This window comes from Lissotriton vulgaris, chromosome 7 (assembly GCF_964263255.1).
Source record: "Lissotriton vulgaris chromosome 7, aLisVul1.2, whole genome shotgun sequence".
NCBI lineage: Eukaryota > Metazoa > Chordata > Amphibia > Caudata > Salamandridae > Lissotriton > Lissotriton vulgaris.
This window is the reverse complement of record NC_141695.1, coordinates 366,282,600-366,305,264: the sequence shown is the minus strand read 5'-3', so window position 1 is coordinate 366,305,264 and position 22,665 is coordinate 366,282,600. Positions and strand designations below refer to the sequence as shown.

General features: G+C 45.2%; 1 protein-coding gene across 1 annotated transcript in view; it reads right to left on the bottom strand.

Moving 5' to 3' along the window:
- LOC147701659 (transmembrane channel-like protein 7) overlaps positions 1–16,362 on the bottom strand; it is a 475,400-nt gene extending 459,038 nt beyond the window's left edge. Inside the window, exon 1 of the mRNA XM_086930288.1 lies at positions 16,272–16,362. Within this exon, the coding sequence (XP_086786414.1) occupies positions 16,272–16,356 (85 nt within the window). The 5' untranslated portion in view covers positions 16,357–16,362. The remainder of the gene's footprint in view (positions 1–16,271) is intronic.
- Positions 16,363–22,665: the final 6,303 nt, after the last annotated feature.

Genomic DNA, 22,665 nt, shown 5'->3' with positions numbered 1-22,665 from the left:
AGATGGTGTTATGGTTGATAAGACGGGTGTGCCTGTGTTGCCAGATAGCATGGCTACCCCAATGGCCCGGATGATACATATAGATACCCATATTGGGAGGGATGCAATGTGCCGTATGTTTCACCAAGTGTTCTATAACTCAAAATTCAGGAACATTGCGGAGATGCTTTGTCAGAGGTGCTTAGTGTGTCAGCAGTTCAACGTAGGGAAGAGGACTGTAGTAGAACAAAGTACCATTGGAAGGGCAGAAGGTCCCTTTGTCAGACTGCAGGCTGACTTTATTCAGTTGCCCATGTGTAAAGGATATAGATATGTCCTGGTAATAGTTTGCCTATTCTCAAGATGGGTGGAAGCATACCCCGCAAAGAAAAATGATGCCCTTACTGTAGCCAAATTGTTACTCAGGGAGCTAATACCTAGGTACGGTTTTCCAGAGACAATTGAAACAGACAGAGGTGGGCACTTTGCCAACGACATCCTAAAGGAGCTCTATACAGCATTCAAGATTGAGCCTAAGCTACACTGTGCTTATCGTCCAGAGGCTTCTGGAATAGTCGAACAAGTGAATGGCACTATAAAGTCAAGATTGGCCAAAATGTGTGATTCCACAAAATTGAACTGGATAGAAGCTTTGCCCCTTGTCTTGATGGGATTGAGGAGCATTCCAAACCGAAAGACAGGCCTGAGCCCCCATGAAGTACTAATGGGAAGAGTGATGCGACAGGCATGGGTACCTGGACACAAACTGCTGAGTATTTCTGATGATTTGGTGCTAGAATACTGCAGGCAACTGGGTGACCAAGTGCGTTCTATCTCTCACCAGATTGGGGAGACTGCTGTCGAATGGCCAACCACTCCAGACCATAAACTGAAACCTGTAGATTGGGTGGTGTTGAAGAAGCACACTCGGAAGAGTTGCCTTGGATTAAAGTGGGGAAAGCCGAGGCAAGTGATCCTTGTAACTACCACTGCTGTAAAGTGTGCTGGCGTGCCGAAGTGGATTCATGCCAGCCATACCAAGAAGGTAACCGAAGAAGAGGCGGCTGAGGCTGAAGGTGGTGCAGCTGATGAGACTCCAGACGAGGGTCCGGATCTAGCTGACGTAATACTACCGAGCACCAGTCAAGACGAATGGTTCCCAGCCGACGACCTGATTCTTGATCCAATAAGAACCAGGAAATATTCCTACCTAGATAGAGAGTGGGATAGGGAGGACGAGACAGGACTAGAAGAAGAAGGTCAGGTTATCGAGATTCACGTCAGACCTGATCAGGAAATAGGTCAAGTAGGGACAGATCAAGTCATCGACACTCCTCCAAAGACTCCTGAGACCGAAAAGGGACAGATAGAAATTAAAGCTGAAGTTCATGCGGAAGAAAACCAAGGGTCCGAAGTGCATGAACAGGAACAGATAGACATAGACGAACGTGTTCAGGAAACAGAGTCAAAATCTGTTGAAACCCAAAGTCAAATACAAAATATACCTGAACAAGGCCAGCTTAGAAACCAGGCAGAAGAAGCTGAAGAAAGACCTGGAACTAGTCAGTCAGGAAGGTAAAAGGACACTGCCAAAACAATAGTGCCACAACAGAGCGAAAATAAAAGAGTTCACGAAGAAGGTCAAGTTTCATCAACCACTAAAAGACTCAAGAGGAAAAATGAACCCCGATACATAAAGAGACTGAAACTAAGATTGAAAACAGTAGAGGAGAAGATAGAAGATTAAAAAAGAGATGCTAGTGAAAGGCAGAAAGCAGGAACTCAGCAAAACAGACGCAGTACCAGAGTGAAAAGGCAAAATAAAAACTATCGGAGTCCTGAATGGACCTATTTGGTGTTGGAAGAGATTGACGACCCTGAAGCGAGTGACAGAAGCGATCAAGATTCGATCGAGGATCAAAGTTCTGAGGTAGAAGACCCACCTTGAAAAGTGAAACTGCGTAAGCCTCTTGTGTTAAGAAACAAAGAGGGGTTGGAAAGCCACCTGTAAGCTAAAATGTCTGATTCAAATGTGAATGGAAGACCTAGAGGGAATTGTTGCAAAACTTGCTTTAAGATATGCTTATGTAGCGTAGCGTAGCAATAGTAATAGTAGTATGGATAGGATTAACAGTCTTTATACCTTTTATGATAAGTAAAGATACTAACCTGTACCCTACTAAACCCATGGCCCCAGACCCAGAAGTTGTACATACGGAAGAAACACCACGAAGAGTAGAAAGACGTGACAATTCAGTCAGCCTGAGACAGACACGACCTGACTTAGAAGCACCAGATGAGGAAAGACTACATTTTCACCAAATGAGAAACAGATCACATTTAAATGTCTTTGCAAATCTTTTAGTGCATTACGTAGAAGCTATGGAAATAGAAGATTGCTATGTTTGTTTTTGTTTCTTAAGCTTTATTCGATTTTTAAATACAAAATCATAAAAGCACATAGCAAAATATACACCATTACATTTCAATTCATATTACAGTAAGTAACATTATAGCATAAAATCTTTAAGAGAAGTCAGGTACCAAATCAATAGTATATCAAGTCAGAGTCTGGATATTAATACCCCTCACCCCGGTGCCGTTTCAGCCCAACCAAAAGTTACTCTCTTCATTGATCTTATATGGGGGTGGAGTGATTCTCTGGGATAAAAATCAGATAGTCCCCAGGTGTGTATAGGTCCATCTCCTATCTGTGATTTCCAAGTCTGGAGATATGGGACAACATTGCTATTTATAAACTTTATCAACACCAGATCGCCAGATCTCTCTTTTCGAAGTGGACCCAGCCATCCCACCCTTCTAACGCATTGTATTCTACCATCGATGTCAGGGGGCAGGGGTCTATTCTTTGTTAGCCAAAACAGTGCCTTATTTCTTAGCTCCTGTTGATTTTCAGTTTTTCCATTTGTGAGCTCAGGCACGCCAGAAAGGACACACACAAACGGAGCGGCCTCCGGTGGTAAATGGATGTGATTTGATTTACGTGGCATGTTCCCTGTATTGGGACGTGGCCCTTTGGATGGTATAGTTACTTTGTTCAGCCTCGTTTCAAGGGAGCTACTGTGTGCTGTTATTAGTTTGCCGGGAACTTTCTCAATGGATGGTGTTAACATACCTCGGACTACCTGTCGGGGTTGATTAATATTATTTTGGGGAGCTGTTAAAGGCACTACCGTGTCACATAAGGACTGTAAGTGATTGGGGCCTGCCATGCTGTTTAGGAGTAGCGAGTTTGACTTGGTTATTTCCTCCATTGCCGCAATCCTATCTCCAAGATTATTCATTCTGTCTATCAGAGGCTGTATCACAGAGTTAATCATAGATTGTAGCTGGTCCAACAGAGTTGGTGAAGTTGGGGGTGCGGACAGTTTTTTCTGCTTTGCTTGGCTGCCTGTGTGTTTATCCACTGGCCGTTGTCTTTTACCAAAACAGTCCGGGAGAGTCATTTTAGGGTTCGTGTTACCTGATTCAGGTGGACAGAGGGAAGTACCCAGGAGATTTCCATAAGGTAAGGATAATGTATTGGAGTGGGGGCTTGAGATAACTGTAGGGCAAAAGGATGCATTCATGTGCTCTGATGTCGATGTAACAGCAGCATACCTAGTTTTACATACGCTGTTAAGTTCCTCCAGAAATGATAGATTTTGTGATGCGGCGGCTGACTGTGGGGGGGGTGAAATCACTATTGGAGCGGACAATAGACAATCGTTCTCGGACTGTTCTTGCAGGTTGTTGGACAATAGGTGGTGGTGTCTTGATTAAATAGTGGACCATCGTCCCCTTAGCCATATCCCTAGTCAAAGTAGAAGTTTTTCAGCCCCCCTTAAAAGACATAATGTAAGTAGCAACAGGCACCTACAGGGACTGGAAATGTCTTGACAAAAGTACTTTTACCTCTTTTAATTGCACGGCCAGGGGGGGAGGCCCGTCCCGGCCTCTTCTGGCCTATGATGGCCTTAGATGGTCCCGCCCTTGTCCCGGGCTTCTCCCGGCGCGCTCCCGAGCAGCGGGGTCTACGCCTTCTTTAAATAACTCACTGATAGGTAGTCTAGCGGGTGGGCGGGGCCGGCAGGGAGAGCAGCCCAGCTGGTCCCAAGGGCGCGCAGGGACTCCTGGTTCTTGGAGTCCCTGCAAATGCTCGCAGCCCTGCCGGTAACTAACAGAGCACCCTGGTGTTCTCTCCAGCTGACGCCTGTGTCAGGGGGCGATGTGGGACCCGCGCAGCGGGTCCTGCGAGGTCCAAAAATGCCGAGTCTGGCATGAGGAAGAAGGAAGGCTCCCAGAGGCGCTGCAACCCCAGGCAGCGCGATGTAAATGTAAATGTATTTGAGCTTATATAGCGCACAGCTACCCGCAGTGGGTGTCCCGGCGCTTGCTTAGGGAACCCGTCCTGGTATTCCCCTGTGAGATAACCACGGCAGGGTATCCACAAGGTGAAAGCCAGGCATCCCGCCGCGAGGGGCCGTTGTGGAGATTAAGCAAGCTATTGCCCAGAGTCGCAGAGTGTGAACCCGGGAGTCGAGAAGGCACCGGAGCGAGAATTATCGAGTCGGTGGAATTTTTGAGCCCAAGACCCGCCGAGGCGGGGAATTGAACCCTGGTCCAGGGCCGATCTCAAATTCCGGGTCTGCCGCCTCTAACCCCTGAGCCACACTTCTCCAGCTTGAACTTGTGCACCTGCTAAGTGCTTTCAGTTTTCCAAAATTCGTTTTTCTGCCATTTCGCGAGATTCGCGGGGCATGAATTCGTGCGAAATCGAACTTGCAATCCGCAAATTCGTGCGAATTTGCGCATTTCTTTTTTTAATTGTTCGCACGTTTTTTTGCTTATTCGCGGATCGCTTGCAGCGCACCGACCCCGAGGTTGCCCATGCGGTCGTGTATGGGTGCGGCCATCTTGTTTGCGTGACGTCTTTCCGTTTTCGGGTGCTAGTTGCATGCTCACGTCATATGCGCGCGATTACGTGTTCGTAGGCGTTTTTGCGTGCTCGCGGGGGAAATATCGCACAAACTTCCCCACGCGGTCGTCTATGGGCGCGGCCATCTTGTTTTTCATTCACTGCTATGGTTTTGGGCATGCTACCTTTCTATCCATCTTACATCTTTGTAATCCTATGTTTTTCTGAACTTTTTTGTGTTTTTTTTGCTTATTATCTCTCTCTTCAATTTCCTACATCTATATTTTGTGTTTTTTTAACTTTTTGTTACTTTATTACCACTTTATTTTTATTTTATGTCAGGGGGAAAGCCCTTTGTATGAAGCTACCTACTTCAGTAGCTGAAGGCGTGACCTATCACCATTTACCCCTGACCTATGGAATTTCCTGTAGTATATTAGCAAGCTTGTTTTATAGAAGCACTTTGCAGTACTACTATTCAAACACTGACGTGATTTTTTCTGAACTGCCTATTCGGGGACACCTGAATATTGTGCAAAGAAAGGCCAATGATAAGAAACCGAAAACTCCTAAATGGGCTGAAAACATGGAAAGCACCTCAAATGGCAAAGCAAATCCTGCACTGTTGTTGGATTTTGAACGAAAAGGGAAACTCTGTCTTCATAGAGAAAAGACTAGTTATTATAACAATGTATTCATCGGTTTCAGTGAATGCGAACATAATTACAAGGTAATTGGAGGTTGGGGTTTCAAAAATGGGTCAGAACCTGTGTTTCCTGGAATTTATTATATCTGTGGAAACAAGGCTTATTTCAAATTGCCGGATCACTGGTATGGAAGCTGCTATTTTGGCATTGTCTTCCCGAAAATATACCATGTGAACAACGCCGCTGGAAGCAATGAAAATACTAATGGTTTAGTGCGTAGTAGACGTGAAAGTGTAGGAGAAATTATAGGTGATATATTTAGTGCACTGATACCTGGAGTGGGAGTGGTTCTGAATACTCACCGCATCTGCAAATTGTCTACAGTAGTGGATCGGTTGTCTACTGACACTGCTGCCGGATTCCTGCTGGTCTATACTGAAATGGTTGCGATCAGATCGATGGTTTTACAGAATCGCCTTGCTCTTGATACCTTATTGGCAAAAGAGGGCGGAGTCTGCAGAATGCTGAAGGCGCAACATTGTTGCACTTAAATTCCTGATAAAAGTGTAGAAATTAAGAAATATGTACAAAACATAACTAATTTGGAAGAAGAACTCAAACCACTAGAGGTTGATAGTGCCTGGAAGAGACTAACTGATGGTCTCTCCTCTGTAGGTAGTTGGTTTTCTAACATAGGTCATAGTATTGTAGGGAAAATGCTGATGCCAATAGCTGGAATAAGTCGGATTGTGTTCATAATAATAATTTGCTGCAAATGTCAAAAATGTAGAAAGAAGTATACAGTAAATAAGAGAGGAGTCAAGATAAATATTGACGAACTTGAATTAGAAGAGTTAAAAAACCAGATTTATAAAAAGGCCAAAGGTTTCCATCCTAATAAGGATGCTGAAAAGAGGCTCAACAACAAATTTGTTGAAATCGAAATGAGTGAAATGTGAGAAAGAGAGACGAAGTTGGCATCTGTTTCCATTAATAGTGATGATAGTAAATATCATCAAAGAGGGGATTGATGGAGCAAGGATTCGCACGTAAAGCGACTTGTTCACATTCATGAACCTCGTTAACTTGTAATAGTACTAATCAATCCTGTTTGTCATTAATATTACACTTTTACAGTACACGCAGGTGCCCCAGAGACGCTTGCCTATGTGTCTATTAATCCTAACTCCGCTTGCATACTACAGAATGGCCGCTTCGCAGAAATTCAGTCTGCGCATGCGTCGGTCATACCCATGTGATGTGACGCACTCGCAGTTCTGGAGGGAGAGTTCGCTCATGCGCATTGTAGCTAAAAATGGCCGCTTGTCTTTAACCACGCGTTCTGCTTGCCCATGCTGCTTTGCATTTCTATCTATTTCTGCTTAACTCTTAACCGCTATAGTTATTATGAAGTAAGGGGTGCAGTGTAGATTATCATGGTGTACAGTGTATTCACTTTTTCTGTGTTTCTAATTTGTTTTCGCTTACTTTTCATGTACCGCGTATCTGGGGGCCTGGGAGTTGGGGAGCTTCTCCATCTTAGAAGTCTATGTGGACCCGATCACGTGATATGAGGACCGGGCCTTGCATCAGTGGAACTCAGCAAGCTGGCTACCGAAGCTGAGACGCTCCTGGGAAGATCACCTCTACCCCGGGAGAAGATGCTGAATTTCGCCTAAAAATGTTACATTGTTTCTGTCCACTGTGTACTCTATTGTCCTCTTCTACACGTATGCTTGGGAACAGGAATGTAAGGGGTGGGTACTGTCATTTGAATATTTAATATGGGAACCCAGAATTTTAGGTGGTGACTATGACCTAACCACCTCTCATGACCAATCATAAGTTGGGACCTTGTCACTTGCAACATTTGTGGGTGGTCTGGGGACACAAAAAGGGTATATCTAGCCTAGTTTAGTTAGGGAAAATTGTCCGACTTGTCCGAATAGCTGACCTGTCACCGACCCCACGACTCTATAGGTGATTGATACAGAGAGCTGCGGAGCACTCTGTCCGAATTTTCCACAAACTCCAAGGGGTGGAAATAGTCTTAAGTGCTGGCGAAGCAGTTTGCTGGGAGATTCGAGAACCCAATCGGGGTTACTGGCGGATTCCATGCAGAGAGGGGGTAGCGCAGGCGTTGCATCCGAAGCTGCAGGTGTTGGTCGTGCCCTTTGGTGAGCCCAGTCCTGACCCAAAAGTCCTGAGGGGTATCCTGTCCTGATTTTCCGTGAGCTGTACCTGCTCACCTACTGATGTTCTAAATCCTTGAGGGTCCTTGTCCTCGTCTTTTCCCGAAGCTGACCCGTGGCCAGGGTTAGTCCTCATTCCTGTCCTAGGTAAATATACTCGTGGGTGACCGTCTACTATCCTTTCCTTCCTGCTCTTTAATAAAGCCTCTATGCCCATGATATTCTCTCTGACCTCTCTAAAATTGCCTATGTTAACTGTTTATTAGTATGTTCCATTTTTCCCCTTCCTATAGGACATATTGAAACTGCTTTTGCTTGAATAGTGTGATGAATATTATTGATGTTTAGGATCTAAGTTAGACAGTTTAAGATTAGGGTTTGAATCACTTGTAGGCTTTGAAGCATTCACTGACTAATGTGGTATAAACTTATCGTCCCTAGTATAAGCCTGAAATTTAATAGCATGTTACCCTTACCCAATAGAATTCCCATTCGCACTCAATGGTGCTTGCCATTATTCATAGTTATATCATTCTTGTAATCCTGATTATTGATGTTTTGATTTGCATCTGCCTTGTAATCATGTCACTTTAAATTTTACTCCTTATATAAAACTCTTAAAACCCTTCAGGTGTCCGTGGTCTTTTGAAGGATTTACAAAGTGGTATTTAATGAATAGAATAAATGTTTAGAATCATCTTACTACCTACCCTCTAATAGCTCCTGATCTATCAGGAAGAGTAAGTACCTGATGTAAGTCAGGTGCCATGGTAATAGGGTTTTGTAGTACACCCTCAAAATACTGATAGTAGTGCGTAAACTTGCCCTACTCACAAAATATAGTATTCCAATCAAGTCATGGGCCCAAGTGCGTGAAATCTGGTAAACTCAGAGCCGGGTGACCTGCGCGCTCTATCAGTGTTATATCTCTTGGTAGGAGATAATACATTGTTTTAGTGAGTGTTTATAAAACATATTTTTTTTTATAACTATACTGTGTGGTTCTTTTTCACTTAATTCATCCCATGAGATTAAGTACTGGTAAAACAAGCTGCTTCACACTCCTTCTGGACTAAGCCTGAAGGTTGTTCTCCACATCTACAACTTAGAGAGCTTTCCAAAATTGCCTAAAACCACTAAAATCACCATAAGGGTTGTCTGGATTACTGCAGGCTGCTACACCTACATAAGTGTGCACCATATACTAAGCCAGCCTCCTACAGGAATTTAATTGATAAAACTATAGTGAACAAATTAAAAATGTGTAAAATCCTGTTTCAGTGAATGTTTGTGATTTGTGCATTGGCTGGCAAAGTGCCTTGATTTGTTTTGGCTGTATTAAAATTGTTGCTTCCATCACACTTCAGGATTACAAGAAATGTGCTTCATTTTTGCTCGCCTGACTGGAGTGGGCCGAGTCCATTCACAGCTATTTCTTTACATTTTTCTCTTTCTCAGTCTGCAACATGGATGGCTATTGTAAGCACCAATATCAGTGCTAAAATAGAGCTCAGGACTCAAGTCCTTGAGCTGTCCAGAACAATTGATCAAGCCTATTTGAGCGGGAAATCATCTGTTCAATTTATGATGACAGCCTGGCAAAATGAATCTTGCTACCCTTATTTGGATACCCTCCCGAATAAGTGGCTTGGATCCGAAGTTTTAAGAGTTAGGATAGGTATTAATCCTTGGCTGTCGAATCAGAGGGAGAAGGTCATTAGGCTCCACCCAGATGGGAATTGTTATGTTTGCTAGGCATTAAGGGTGATATGCTGCATATTTTGGTAGAATGTATGGCGCTTATATCTCAGCGTAAATTGCACATGAGGCCTATTTTTGTAAAATATGAAATAAGGTCTCGTGGGCACGTGATTGCTATCGCTATTGGAATATATATGAAGTCTGTAAAAAGCTTTTAGCAAAGTATCGTAAATGTTTCAGATTTATTTTGGATTTTAGTGATTTTATGATGATTATTTATGAATTTTAAATTAATATGAATTAAATCTTCCTTCTTGGTGCCATACGGGTAGAATTTTAATGTGTAAGTATGTTTTTGTAACTACTTAGTGAACCTTGGTTTCTATTGGACAGCAAAAAGCATGTCCTGGAACAAGAATGTATTGATGAACATGGTGTTTCTTATTGTGTGTTACTGATTGTGTATTTATCTTCTGTTTTAATATTTGCATTGTGGGTATTGCAGTTTAAAGACTAAGGTGTAAATAAACATTGCTTTGACTGACTGACAGTGCTAAAATAAATACAAATTTAAGCAGATTCTGACAGGAGACATAGCCCTCTGTGGTGTGATTTGAACTGCTATAACTATCCTGAAATGAAGGCCCTAGCTATGCTGCAGGATAGGCAAACCATGCGCACCCAGCTCCCTCTTGTGACACACATCTGCTAACTGTGATTACTAATATGCTCCCTATCCATGGTACTTTTTAGTAAATCAATGATATTGTAAACAGAAGGGCCTTTGCTGGACTACGTGAGAATATTCACATGTATGGCACTTTAACCCCAAATGGGAGTCGTCCCACACTACGTGCTAACAAGCCTTGACCCTGATTACTTAATCCAGAAATTAGACCTAGTTGAATTGGTTTATCCCAGGAATTCATTGCCCTTCACCAGAAGAAAGACCTACCTTGTTTCTAGCTTACTTTCTAGTAACATTGTAATTAATGATAAGCGCCTTGAGACCCTAGCGGGTGAGTAGCGCACTTTACAAATACTCTTGATTGAAAACATTTTACTCAGCATAAGACTGCGCAGACTTGTTTTGGCATTGCAATCACCCATCCTATGCGCTTTTAAATCACCATCTAACCTGCCTGAGCAAGTGGATATGTGGCTGTAAGCCCAGTGGTGCTTGGAAATGCTCTTTAACCCTCATATTCTCTGCACTTTCGCAAGCAATACTCAGTGTTGTAGATGCCTTAGTATGTGAGCAACCTGCTGGCTCCATCGCACCACCCATTAATTTATCCCAAATAGAGGCTCCCGTTAGTTGAAAGTGTGTGTAAATGTCTTGCTTGCGTAGACACAAAATACCATTATGCATTGGTGACTGTCCTCACTATGCAACGTGATAGCCCAGCTTCTGGTTCTTAGAAACATGTGGCCTTAAGCAATGTATGTCATTGTTTAATTGCAATTTGCCCATTAATTCCCTAGAGGAATTTCCCACGCTCAGTTGAATACTGTGCTGTTCAGCTCACAATCTTCCCAGGCCATTTAATTGTTAACAATGTGAGTGGCACGGAGACATTATCTAAAAATCTAAGAGTCGCAGTTTCATGTCTTGGTGCAGCCCACATCTATGAGGGTTTTACTGGAACCCCTCTGCCTCACTGTGAGTGACGTAGGTACTTAGTCCTGCTCACTTCACTTGAAGCATGTGACTCAAGAAGACAACTAGCAACAACTGGACATGCTGCCACTTAGTGAAGATTTCAAGCAGGTACACCTGGCTTCTCAGAGATATCTACCGTTTGGATGGCCTGGAGCCTTATTATAGTCTTACTGCAGTTAATTCTTATTCAAGTGTGACATCTAGTAATGCCTTGAGGTCCTGCAGCTATGTGAAATACCAAACCTATTGACTTTCCTCTTTATTAATCATATTGTAGAGTCAGTACTTTGAGCTCAAGACCACAGTTCAAGGAATACTGGCGGGTTTCCAATTTTCTAAATTCACTAGCACCAGCTCAAACAGTAACCTTGTATTCCTTGACAGAAATTGAGAATTTTAAACTCCAGTCAAAAGACCTAAAGAAAAAATTGGAAACCCACCAGTATCCTGATAGAATCATCAACCAGGCCTACAAGAGGGCGAGAAACAACTGCAGAGAAAGTCTCCTGGAAGAGAAGGTACCAAAGGAGGAGGAACGGAGACCTATTTGTACAACTACATACAACACTAGTTCCAACCAGGTCACCAAAATTCTGAATAAAAATTGTAAAATCCTTAACAGTGGAGGCCTCCAGATTAAGCATGGGCGGAAAATCCGTTCGCTCGCGGATTTTGCGGATTTTCGGGAAATCCGCAATCCGCGAGATTTGCGAATCTCCCGCAAAATCCGCAAATCCGCACTGTTCGCGTGAGTTTGCGGCTTCCCAGTACAACTTCGCGCCCCGCGAATAAGTGCTAAATTGCAGAAATACGATCTTAGCAAAACTGAAACTACTTGCCAGGTTCAAAAGTTCAGGCTCATCATTAGTAGCCATTTCCTGTAGTGCTTCCTGAGGGGCCCCTCCAGAGTTCAGTTGCCAGTTGCAACTATTATGTGACCCTGCTCTGAACCTCAGAATAGTTACACATATGCCACAAAGGTCCTGAATTACAGCTAAGGGAGACAAGCAGGAGCCAGGCTGGAAGTTAAAATCCATTAATCAGCCCCTAATTCATTATTGTCAGTTGGGGCAGGGCAGGTGTTGTAACTAATTTTGCAACAATGAAAGCACTTAGCAAGTGCAAAAGATCACTAATCAGGGCGCACTAAGGAAGCAGGTGCCAGCTAAAAAAATATTCTGTGACACATTAATCAGCCCCAAATTAATTCAGGTCACTTGAGGCAGGGAAGGTGTGCTTTGCTTTGCCGAAAATAATGTACACTGGACAACCAGAGGGTGTGGTGATGAAACAGAGGGTGGCATGGGTGGGCCAGAGGGTGGCATGAGTAGTCAGAGAGTGGCAGTGGTGACAGAGAGTGGCAGTGATGAAGAAGAGTGTCCCAAACAGGCTGGACACGTAGAAACAACAAGTTCGCGAAACTTGCGACCCGACAGGTAAGTTCGCAAATTGCGAAATTGTAAAAACCCTCGCGAACTGGCAGAAACACGGGCGAACACAAAAAAAAAAAAAAATCGCGGATTTTGCGGATTGCGAATTCGCAAATCCGCAAAATTCGCGAACGCGAGATCCGCAAAATTCGCCCATGCTTACTCCAGATACCTAAACCAATTTTCTCCCATAGAAAGGGGCGAAACATAAGGGATATATTAGTCCACACAAGACCTAAAGCTGTAAAAAACGACAAAAACCCAAACTTTTTACAAGGACACCACCCATGTGGAAACTGCAAGGTCTGCTTTTTAACCAAAAGGAGCAAAAAACTGACTTTCCAGAATGGGACCACCTGGGAGCAGAGATCCTTCACTAATTGTAACAGTCTCAACGTGGTATACCTCATCACGTGTCCCTGCAACTTGGAATATGTGGGCATAACCAGAAGGGCTATTAAGACCAGAATAGGAGAACACAAAAGTATGATAAAATGCAAAAAAAGCCAGAACCAAGCTGACCATCCACTTCCTAGAGAGCGGTCACAAACCTGAGGATATTACTTGGACAATAATTGAATCGGTGGCCCACGAGAAACACCTTTTAGAGAAAGAACAGAGATGGGTGTTCCGCATCAACTCAAACAAAATTGGTCTGAGCGATGAAATCCCATAGGGACAACTTTAATGTATGCTCACCAATGCCTTTACAACATCCATAAGGGCTAAACCCATCATGGAGCACTTTGGTTCACCTATCACAATAATGAAAAACTCTGGTGAACCATCCTGAACATGCATGAATTATCCAATCTCAATATTGGATATACCATTAGTTTTCAGTTAAATACATTGAAGTCAACCACCTTTGGTTTACTTTTATTTTAATAGAATATAATCAATACTGGTCTTTACCATCACCAGAAAACCAACTAATCCCAATGTAACAAACTTTGTCATAAAAACAGTGGAAAGACTTAAACAACACGTTTTTTTCACACTGTTGTGCCACTAACGTCACGGCCATCTTGGGTGAGAGTTCTAGTCTACACGGTCTCACACGAGTCATGGATGACTAATCAGCCTCTCTACTCAGTCAAAAGACGGCAAAGATACGGCCACACCATCCCTCGGAGCGGCACAAGGGTAGGATTAAGGCATTGCTCCACGAAGCGGTAATGTAAGTAATAAACTCCGACCACGGGTCTTTAAACAACTGGTCGCGCACTTTACAAAGGTAACAAAAACTCGCCAATACCGTAGAGTGACTGTAAGATGCGGTTTCTCTTTTCAGTACACAGCGGGGAACACCCTGCGCATACCAGCTTATGAGGCACGCTAGATGTGTCTTATCAGTATGTATAAAATCGTTTTACTCTATCACACGTGTTAACAGCGTTTGTTTATATGAAATCCTTACGGCTAACCACTGAAAGAGAGTTAACGATTTTCCCTGGAAATACCCGTTTTTAATCCTGAGCCACCACATTATAACTATCGGCAGAAGACTTCTTTGTATTCTCACGTTTGGTGTGTGTAATCGGGTGCATGGAGACTTGAGTGTATGTTTTTTTGAGATGTACTCCACAGAACCTGTGGTTTAGAATTTATAAATATAAATTAATCCATATGACGAATTTTGCCATTATGATGGAGGCATCCATCTAAAAAAGTGCAAAACTCTTGTGTCCCTCTTTACATTAAGCAAATCAAGTAAGCTTATGAGTTATAAGGACACGCAATGACAATTTGATCCTCGTGGATGATAGACATCGAGAACTATTTGAATGGATAAGTGTAACACTGACTTACATGTTTTCTGTGCTTTTTCCCCTTTTCTTATTACAGAGACCACATCAGGTCAGATTTTTCCACGCTTCCCTTAGGGCCCACTCAAGCCCGGAAGCTTAACTAGGTAGCCGATTTTTGCTACTCAGTTATAGGACTATAGGCATACATTCTTTAGAATTTGAAATTGAGTGTATTTTCTCTGTAGGGAGCATCAGAGGTCCTGATGAGTAAGTAGTAGGGGACTACTTACGATACATGTTGACCAGGTAGCAAGCAACTTGCTCTACCCACAAAACCCCCTTTTTTAACGTTCCCAGCCAGAGAACTTAATACATTCCATTTTTTTCTATTAGCCAGGGAATTTTTAATTAATTTTTTGCATTCACATATATAGGTCCCTACACTTCACTGATATCACTTTCACTGCACCACACATAGCCTATCGTCACACCAACTAGTGCTCCCACGTAGCTCGTAGGTCGTAGCACGCCCGCCCCGTAGAGGGAGGAAAGACCCCCATGATGAAGCATGACACTAAAGGGTTGTTTAGTGTGTGAGGGGTATTTTAAAAGCACATAGTGCCCTTATCTTGTCATCACAAGAAAGGGCCGCGTCTCACATTTAAGATCATCATCACTAGTATTAAATTAATTCACTTGTACACATTGATGGAATCCTGTTGTTTATACAGATCAGTTAGGAGGGTGATTCTATCATTACCTCTACACTTCCTCTACTGTTGTTTTGATGATATAAATAACATCACAAGAGGAATAGCGACTACGCAATATAAAAATAGAAGGGAAAAAGGCAATTATATAAAATACGAAATACCCATATACCCCTCTTAATAAAGTAACAAATAGATGACAAAAATTTACATAATCCAATGTAGGGAAGGCTCCATGTAAAGGTGTGGAAAGAGGGACTGTATACCCAAATTCCTGCCCCCAGCCTGAACAGGGGACAACCAACGTGTATGTAAAATGTGAACGATAGGGACTACTACCCAGTGTCCTGCTCCCACCCTAAACAGGGGACAACAAATATGTGGATGTGGACGAGAGGGACTTAAACCCAATGTCCTGCCCCACCCTAAACAGGGGACAACGAATATGTGGATGTAGACGAGAGGGACTTAAACCCAATGTCCTGCCCCTATAAACCAAAAGGGACAACCAGTGATTATAAAAATTATTTAAAAAATCACACTATGTAAAAAAACATACGTCGTCTTGAGAACATAGGGACTGCACCCAATGTCCTGCCCCACTAACAACTAAGGGACAACCTGTAAAATGAAATGTGAGAGCTCTCCAATGAGAGGAGGCCAGCAATGAGTAGACTCAACAAGAAAAATCATGCGGCACAAGGCGTCTTAAGCACGCAGGGCCTAACCCCTGCAACAAGTCATAAAATCACCCTTGCGTAAGAGTACTAATGTAATATAGAATAAAGTTGGACATAAAAAAATCCTAAAATGTACCCCATTGTAGGGCCAACCCTCATGTAAGGGTACACTCACCCCGTGTAAGGGTTCACCCCCGTGTAGGGGCCATGTGAAATGCAGCTAACACCAGCAAAGTAAACAAGATATCAAGCGAAAACTCAATTTGTAATACTGTAATGAAATTTTGACTTAAACGCTGCACACTGATATAAAATGTGAAAATTAGACACTAGACAGCAGCATTGTACAGTGCAGTGAATACTGAAGACATGGATGAAAACTAGATTTCAATTTAACGAAGAAAAGTACTCCGATGACCTTTCCAACTAAGTTTTGCCAAATACTAGAAAGAAATGTTTTGAAGTGGAAGTTTCCAAATAAGGCTTCTGTGAGTTGTTGCCCAAACGATGCACAAGCGCTGGATAATGAAGTTTAATGTTGCTTTCAAATGGTGGACATGCACTCCAATGTTAAAAAAAACAAAACAAAGTTTTAAGTACCTTTTGTAGTAGGAGACACAGACCTTCCTTTCTTGTTACTTGTCACGACGTCCGTGTTAGAGCTCTTTCCTTTCAAATCAGACATATTGAAAGAAAGCGTGATAGGTACGAAAATCGAGCGTGATTGGTAAATGGCATGGGCGTGGTTGGAACATGGTATAAAAGCATAATTTAATTGCTTGCTGTAGCGCTAAACCCAAAATGGTGGCACGTACATTGACATCGTGCCGGATGGCTCAAAGAAGCAGCGTGCACCAAAGCCCCAGAGGGCAGCGCTGCAGCTGATGCGTCACAATGTAGATCGTCGAGATGATGAAGAAATCACCAGAGACTGCGCGGGACCCTAGCACTGCACCAAGCTGAGCGTGAGCAAAGTCTCTTTTGAATTTTAAATTGGCAGTTGGATAGGGCGGCAATATCGAAGTCTCAACAAGCATTGAAAAAAACAAAGTCAAAACATGCTCCACCTAACTCGTGACTCTGGCAATTGTGGGGAGACAGCAGCATCAGGAACAAACAGTGAACACTCGCCCAGGAAGATCTGTGTAAAATACAATAAGCAAACAGATCATGTCCCACCATGCCTTAAACATGAGGTTTGGTTTGTACACCTCTTGTGTGTGTAGCCCACTGCCAAAGAACGTTCAAAGTTTATTTGCACAAAGTCCATCTGAACAGACACTGCCAATAGGCCACAGCTGTGTGCCACCAAATCCATCTTGTCACCTGTCTTCACTCTAGCAGGCACAACCACAGGTGAGATGAGTAAAACTTCACACTTTGCAAGATCTGGTGTGAGCCCAAATGTGTAGGGACAGGTGATCCAGTGCCTTCATGCCTCAGGCACACACAAGCAGAATCGGACAGACTTTCCCGTCAGAATACACATGAGAGTCACACTCTGTGCATCACCCTTAAAGTAAAAGGAAAGCCTTACTGTGTGTAAAAGCTCTCTCTGCGCAGCATCCATGGAGCTTCTTGTTGAAGTTGACTCTAGATGTAGAGTACAGCACGCTTGTCTGAGGGCTATCCGATCTGATGGACACCGGTGGGACTGCACAGCACGCTGTCTTTGTGGTTGTTTACTTTGTTTCTTTTGAAGCTTAAAGTCTTTAGAGTAAGGTACATGTGAGGCCTCTTGAACATCATTTCTGTAACACCTTGTTCCTTCTGGTTTGACCAGTCTTCCGTTACTTGTAGTATTTTTTCTCCAGCGTATTCTTGAAATCATGATTAGGTTCCTCAGGCCACTTCTACTCATAGTTGAGCGTAGGAACGCCTTTACCTCGTCACCAACAATACGTGTAGTAATCAGGACAACACAGGTATGATGGAGACAACATAGTTTTATTGAAGAGTAGGTAAGCAGGAAAAAGATCTCTGTCAGAAGTCCTAAGTATCCCTTAACAGTCACACCGGGAGCAGCCTGCTTGCTGCACAGCCCCATCCATCCAACAGTCACTCTCCTCCAGTCGTCCAAGCACTCCACACACAGCCCACACACCAAAATTGCACTCAGAACATTCACATAGGCTGAGCAGCTAGGGGCAAGTTAACATAAGAGATAAATAGAGATAGTAGGATACTACAGTGTCACTGCGTTCTCACCAGCCCTAGCTGCCTCTTTCTTGGGGCTTCTTTCTCATGTCCCTTGATACCCCCAGGCGTCTCCGGTTTCATTTGCTGAGTTGGGCTTGCTTACTTTCTTCTTGCGATAGCATGACACAATCTTAGGTAGGGTGTCTGTTACTTCACTCACAATTTAGTGCAATCTCCTCACCATCAGCTTTGGGCTACAGCAGCTACCCCTGTGCTGCACTAGCCTCATCCTGGCACACCTTCGCCTTCCTGTCCAATGCCTCATTGTCACCGTCACCCTTTCCTCTCTTTAGCTGGTGTAGTACTGCTAATTGGCCACTGGATGACAGTGTTGCTTCATTTCAAGCGTGGGCCCAGGCTGGTTTCCTGAAACCAATGCCGCAAGCTTTCTTCACTCTTTTCTTTTAGGGATGCCGGTACCAGGATTTTCTCGTGACCTTGGCTGCTCCTCGGATGCCGTGGGTCTTTGGGCCTCTCCAGGGTAAGTCCTATTCTTTCCTGCCTGCATTTTCTCTGTCATCACACTTAGGTATCAGCCTTCTGCCTTAATTACGGGCCGCGCGGATCCTCCGGCTGTTCATCTCACAGCCCGGTCAACCTTGGCACGGCGCTCACCCATTTGCATAATCGCCCAGCAGCCTCCTTGCTTCAGTTCACTCTCCATTAAAGGCTGCCTGGGCAGGCATAATTTTTTCAGTACCTGGAGGCTGTTCTACCATGGGGGCGTTTGGGCGCCGGCCCCCCTGCTTTCTCGCCGTGCGAGAAGAAGGCAGGAACAAATGGTAGTTATTTATTTATAACTACCATTTGTTTCTGCCTGCCCTTCTCTCACGGTGAGTTAGCAGTCAGCAGAACAGAACTTCTCGCGCCTCAGGGCAGGGGGGAGTGGCTTGGGGGAGTGGCTTGACCAATGTTGTTAATACTGACTGTTTGGACAGCCTGAGAGGCTGTCCAAACAGACAGTATTAGCAACAGTGGGCAAGCCGCTCCCCCCAAGCCACCTCCCACTTTCCGTTCTGCAGGATGCAGACTAGGGAAAATGACGAGGTTAGGGCAGCCGGCCGAACCAATCAGCGCCGGCTGCCATGGAGGAGAGGGAGGCTGCCTGCAGCCTCCAGTGACGACGAGAGCCCACACGACCACGTCAGACGCAGCGGCGACACGGGCATTCTAAATTCCGGAAGGCGGGAGTCTGCACTGCAGTCTCGAGACGGGACTCGAGTCGGGAAGCCAAGGTAAGTTTTTATATTTATTTTTGCCAATGCCAAACATGTGTTTTGCTTAGCTTGCGCGGTGAGGGTGTGCAGTGGAGCTGGCATGTTGTCTCCTGGCGCTGGCGCACCTTAATGGCAGTTTGGCAATCGCGGCAGCTGGTGGAGGAGTCGGAGTAATTACAGGGCCATTCCAGCTGGTGGATCTGCATTGGGGTTCATAAGTCGTTCATTCATTCATTCAGTGCGGCAGTGCGCCTTCAGTTCTGAGACTGAAATTCATAGTGAGTCTGTGGTTGTGAGACTCTTTCCTTGACAGCAGGCCGCGCTCCGAATGTGAGACACACAACCAGAGTGAGGTTGCTGGACGCCAGTGTTCATAGCACAGCGAGCTGTTCCTCACCGGGTGCCAAACTGCTCCACAAATGATGCTTAAAAAAAGCACAAAACTTTCTTTCTCGGCCGGCAGCCTGGCCTCCCCCGGGCACACGTTTTACGCGCGGCCTTTCACTCACCCACCCACCCACCCACCCACCCTCCCTCCCTCCCTTTCTCCCTCCCTCCATTCTCTAGCACGATATTTCATTTTTCTTTCTGTCACAAGAGATATGCGCCGTTAATCACACGACAGATAAAATGAACAAAAAGGAGGCGCGGGAGGGGTGAAAGAATGAGAATGTAATGTTTCTTCTCAGCGAGCAGGCAGCTGGGGGGAGGAAGGGGGTGCGTCTGGAAGAAGGGGGGGGGACTTTGTACTATCATGTAATGGAACGGGAATGGCTGGTGGACAGTGGCGGCTGGTGAAATTTGGGCTGTGAAAGCGGTTCAGCGCTCGATTCACCTGCCTCATGCAGGCCTGCCGCCGCGCGCGCTGTGCGGCCTGGCAGCAGGTGGGAAGCGCATAGAGTCGACAATCCCCTTCTGTAGCGCGAACTAATCGAAACCCCAAGTGCCGCCATTAGACCCATGCATTTTTTAACGACTCTCCTATGCTTAAATCATGGGTGCTAACGAGAACTGTGCCAAAAGGGACCCCATTCACTGCAAAATATCAGAGAAACAAATACTCCTCCGTGAAACAATTTCTGCACATTCTAAGACCAGGCAGTAAATATTAATCACCTATGAAAGAGAAAATGACGATCTAATTATGATAAATAATGCACATTCAATATTTGCAAGCTGCACGGCGATGAAATACGTTTCTATTTATTAGTATACACTCGGAGTACAGAAACAATGTCATTCGCTACCAGTCATTCATCCTGAACATTTACGCCCTACCACTTTCAAATGTCACCAGCCGCCACTGCTGGATAGGCCTATGCTACAGGCCTAGCATTACTGGTGCGCAGGGCTTTAAGTGGGATGAAAAAACAGGGGGGGTCTCTCAAAGGGGCGTGGCCAGTGTAATTAGGGGCGTGGCTTTAAATCACTTACGCAAAAAATCTGTGCTTAGCATAGTGTGCTATCCCGATTTGTATTTTACTGTTTCTGTCATTACATCCAGATATTTGATACAAGTAACATCATACCTACATTAAGCAAGGGATATTGGCTTTGTCAATGGTTATTACTTGCAGAAGATAAATAAGCTGCAACTATGACTTGTATATAATATCGACAAAGCTTCAAATTAAATCCCTGGTGACCCTACCACAATGTTGCTGCTCCTGAGTTTCAGAAAGAGAAGTGAAATCCAGAAAGAAAATGGCTCTTAAAGGATTTCCCTTCCCCCACAACGCTCACCTGGCATAATGTCATGCTGTAACTTCTCTACTACTGAGAAGTGAGCAGTGTGAGCAGCGCACATCCATGTGCCTGGTGCTGTCTCGAAACGGGTCTCTATCAGGCTTTGTTTTGCGCACTGGCACTTTTTTCCGGACTGCAGTGACAGCAAACAGCTGTCACTGCAGTCTGGGAAAAAAACGGACTGCCTGTGTCAGGGCTTAAAACAGAGCCCGAAAGAGACCTGTTTCGAGGCCCCCTGGAAAAAACTGCCGGTGCTCAGACCCCTTGAGACCCGGCCCACTTAAAGCCCTGCTGGTGCGGAAACAGCCATGGCTTGGCTGCGCGGTGACATCGTGCCAGGCCTCTGCACCGCCGCATTCATTTCACAGCCAGTAGCCACCCTTGTTTTGCAGTCTCTCCGTCTCCAGGTGCATGGGTTCTCTCATCGTGAGGGCGCGGTCTAGTTTCTTAGCATGCGGGCGGGGCACCATTTCTGATGACTGCCAACAAAACACACCTCAGGCGGCCCTCTCGCTGGACAGCAACATTTCCTCCCACCTCCCGGTAAGCTTTTTCAGTTTCAGTTGGTGCAGGGAGGGAGGGTGAGTCCGCAGTCTATCACCAAGCCTCCCTGTATTTGCGGGCCTTGTACCTCGTGCCCTTGCAGTCTCCATCACCGCTCTTGCTCGGTAGGCGGGACCCTTTACCGCCTTCTCTCACCCACCAGCAGCCCGCTTCCTCAGTTCGCTCAGAGCTGCCGGGGTTGGTGTACCTGGGACTGTCCCTTCTCACTGTGCCCCTCCACCTTGCCACTAGGGCTCACCTTCTGCCCGCAAGCCGATCAGGCCTGCCTTCACCGCCAGGCACAGTCTGCTGCAGCGGCCGGCGTCTCGGCAGTCCGGTTCCCACTCGCGCTCATGTTGGGGCTTCCACAGACCTTCACTATGGCCTCTCTCCTTTGCTGCACAGTTACTTCTGCAGTCGGGTGCCTGCAAACCTACTGGGACACACCAGGTGCGGGGTGCGCTCCCGATCGCCTCCTTCACGCCCGGAGATCTTCCCATGCCCGCGGGTCATCTGGCGTGTCCTGTGCCTGCTCCAGGGGGTGACACGACATGGGCAACACTCTCCCCCTAAAAACCTCCAACAAGGCGGCTTCACACGTGGGCAGGTCCCGCTCATCGCCAATGCACTCATAATGATGACACAGACACAGATAGTTACAGAGTAGAAGTGGCCCAGGGCAGGTGCACCTGGCCCCTTTTATTGGCAGGGTCACATGCCCAGTGACGATTGTGGTGGATGGGTGTGGGGTCGGGTGTAGGACAGCCCTCTGGGAGTGGCTGATACATCAGAATAACTAGAACAGTGACCAGCAGGGCACTACAGTAGTGAGCAGTTACGGCAAAATTCAGCCCTCAAGGCCTGTTACGGGGAACCAATGGCTTCCAACAGGGTAGTCACTCTGCGCTTGGTTAATAATAGCCCAGCCCACTTATCTATTACTATATTAAGCCTCACCATGTGCGCAGGCGCAGTGGTAACAGACGCCTTGGTGAACGGTCTCTGGTCCCATTGTTGGGTCCATAAATCTTGTCCGACGGAAGCAATACTAGCCGACTCCATGCTAACTGTTAGAAATGAGGGAGGCTCTGTTTGGCACAGGTAAGTACCGGCGACAAGCAGGGTCCCTCACCGCTAGGTCAGGGCGTAGGATTACCCTTAAGAATAACCCTTGCTCACCCTCTAGGTGCGTGGCGCAAGCAGACAAGGCTAAACTTCAGGCGTTATAGGTTAAGCATCTGTAGATACACACAGTAAACACATCAACTGCACCACAAAGGGACACCAAA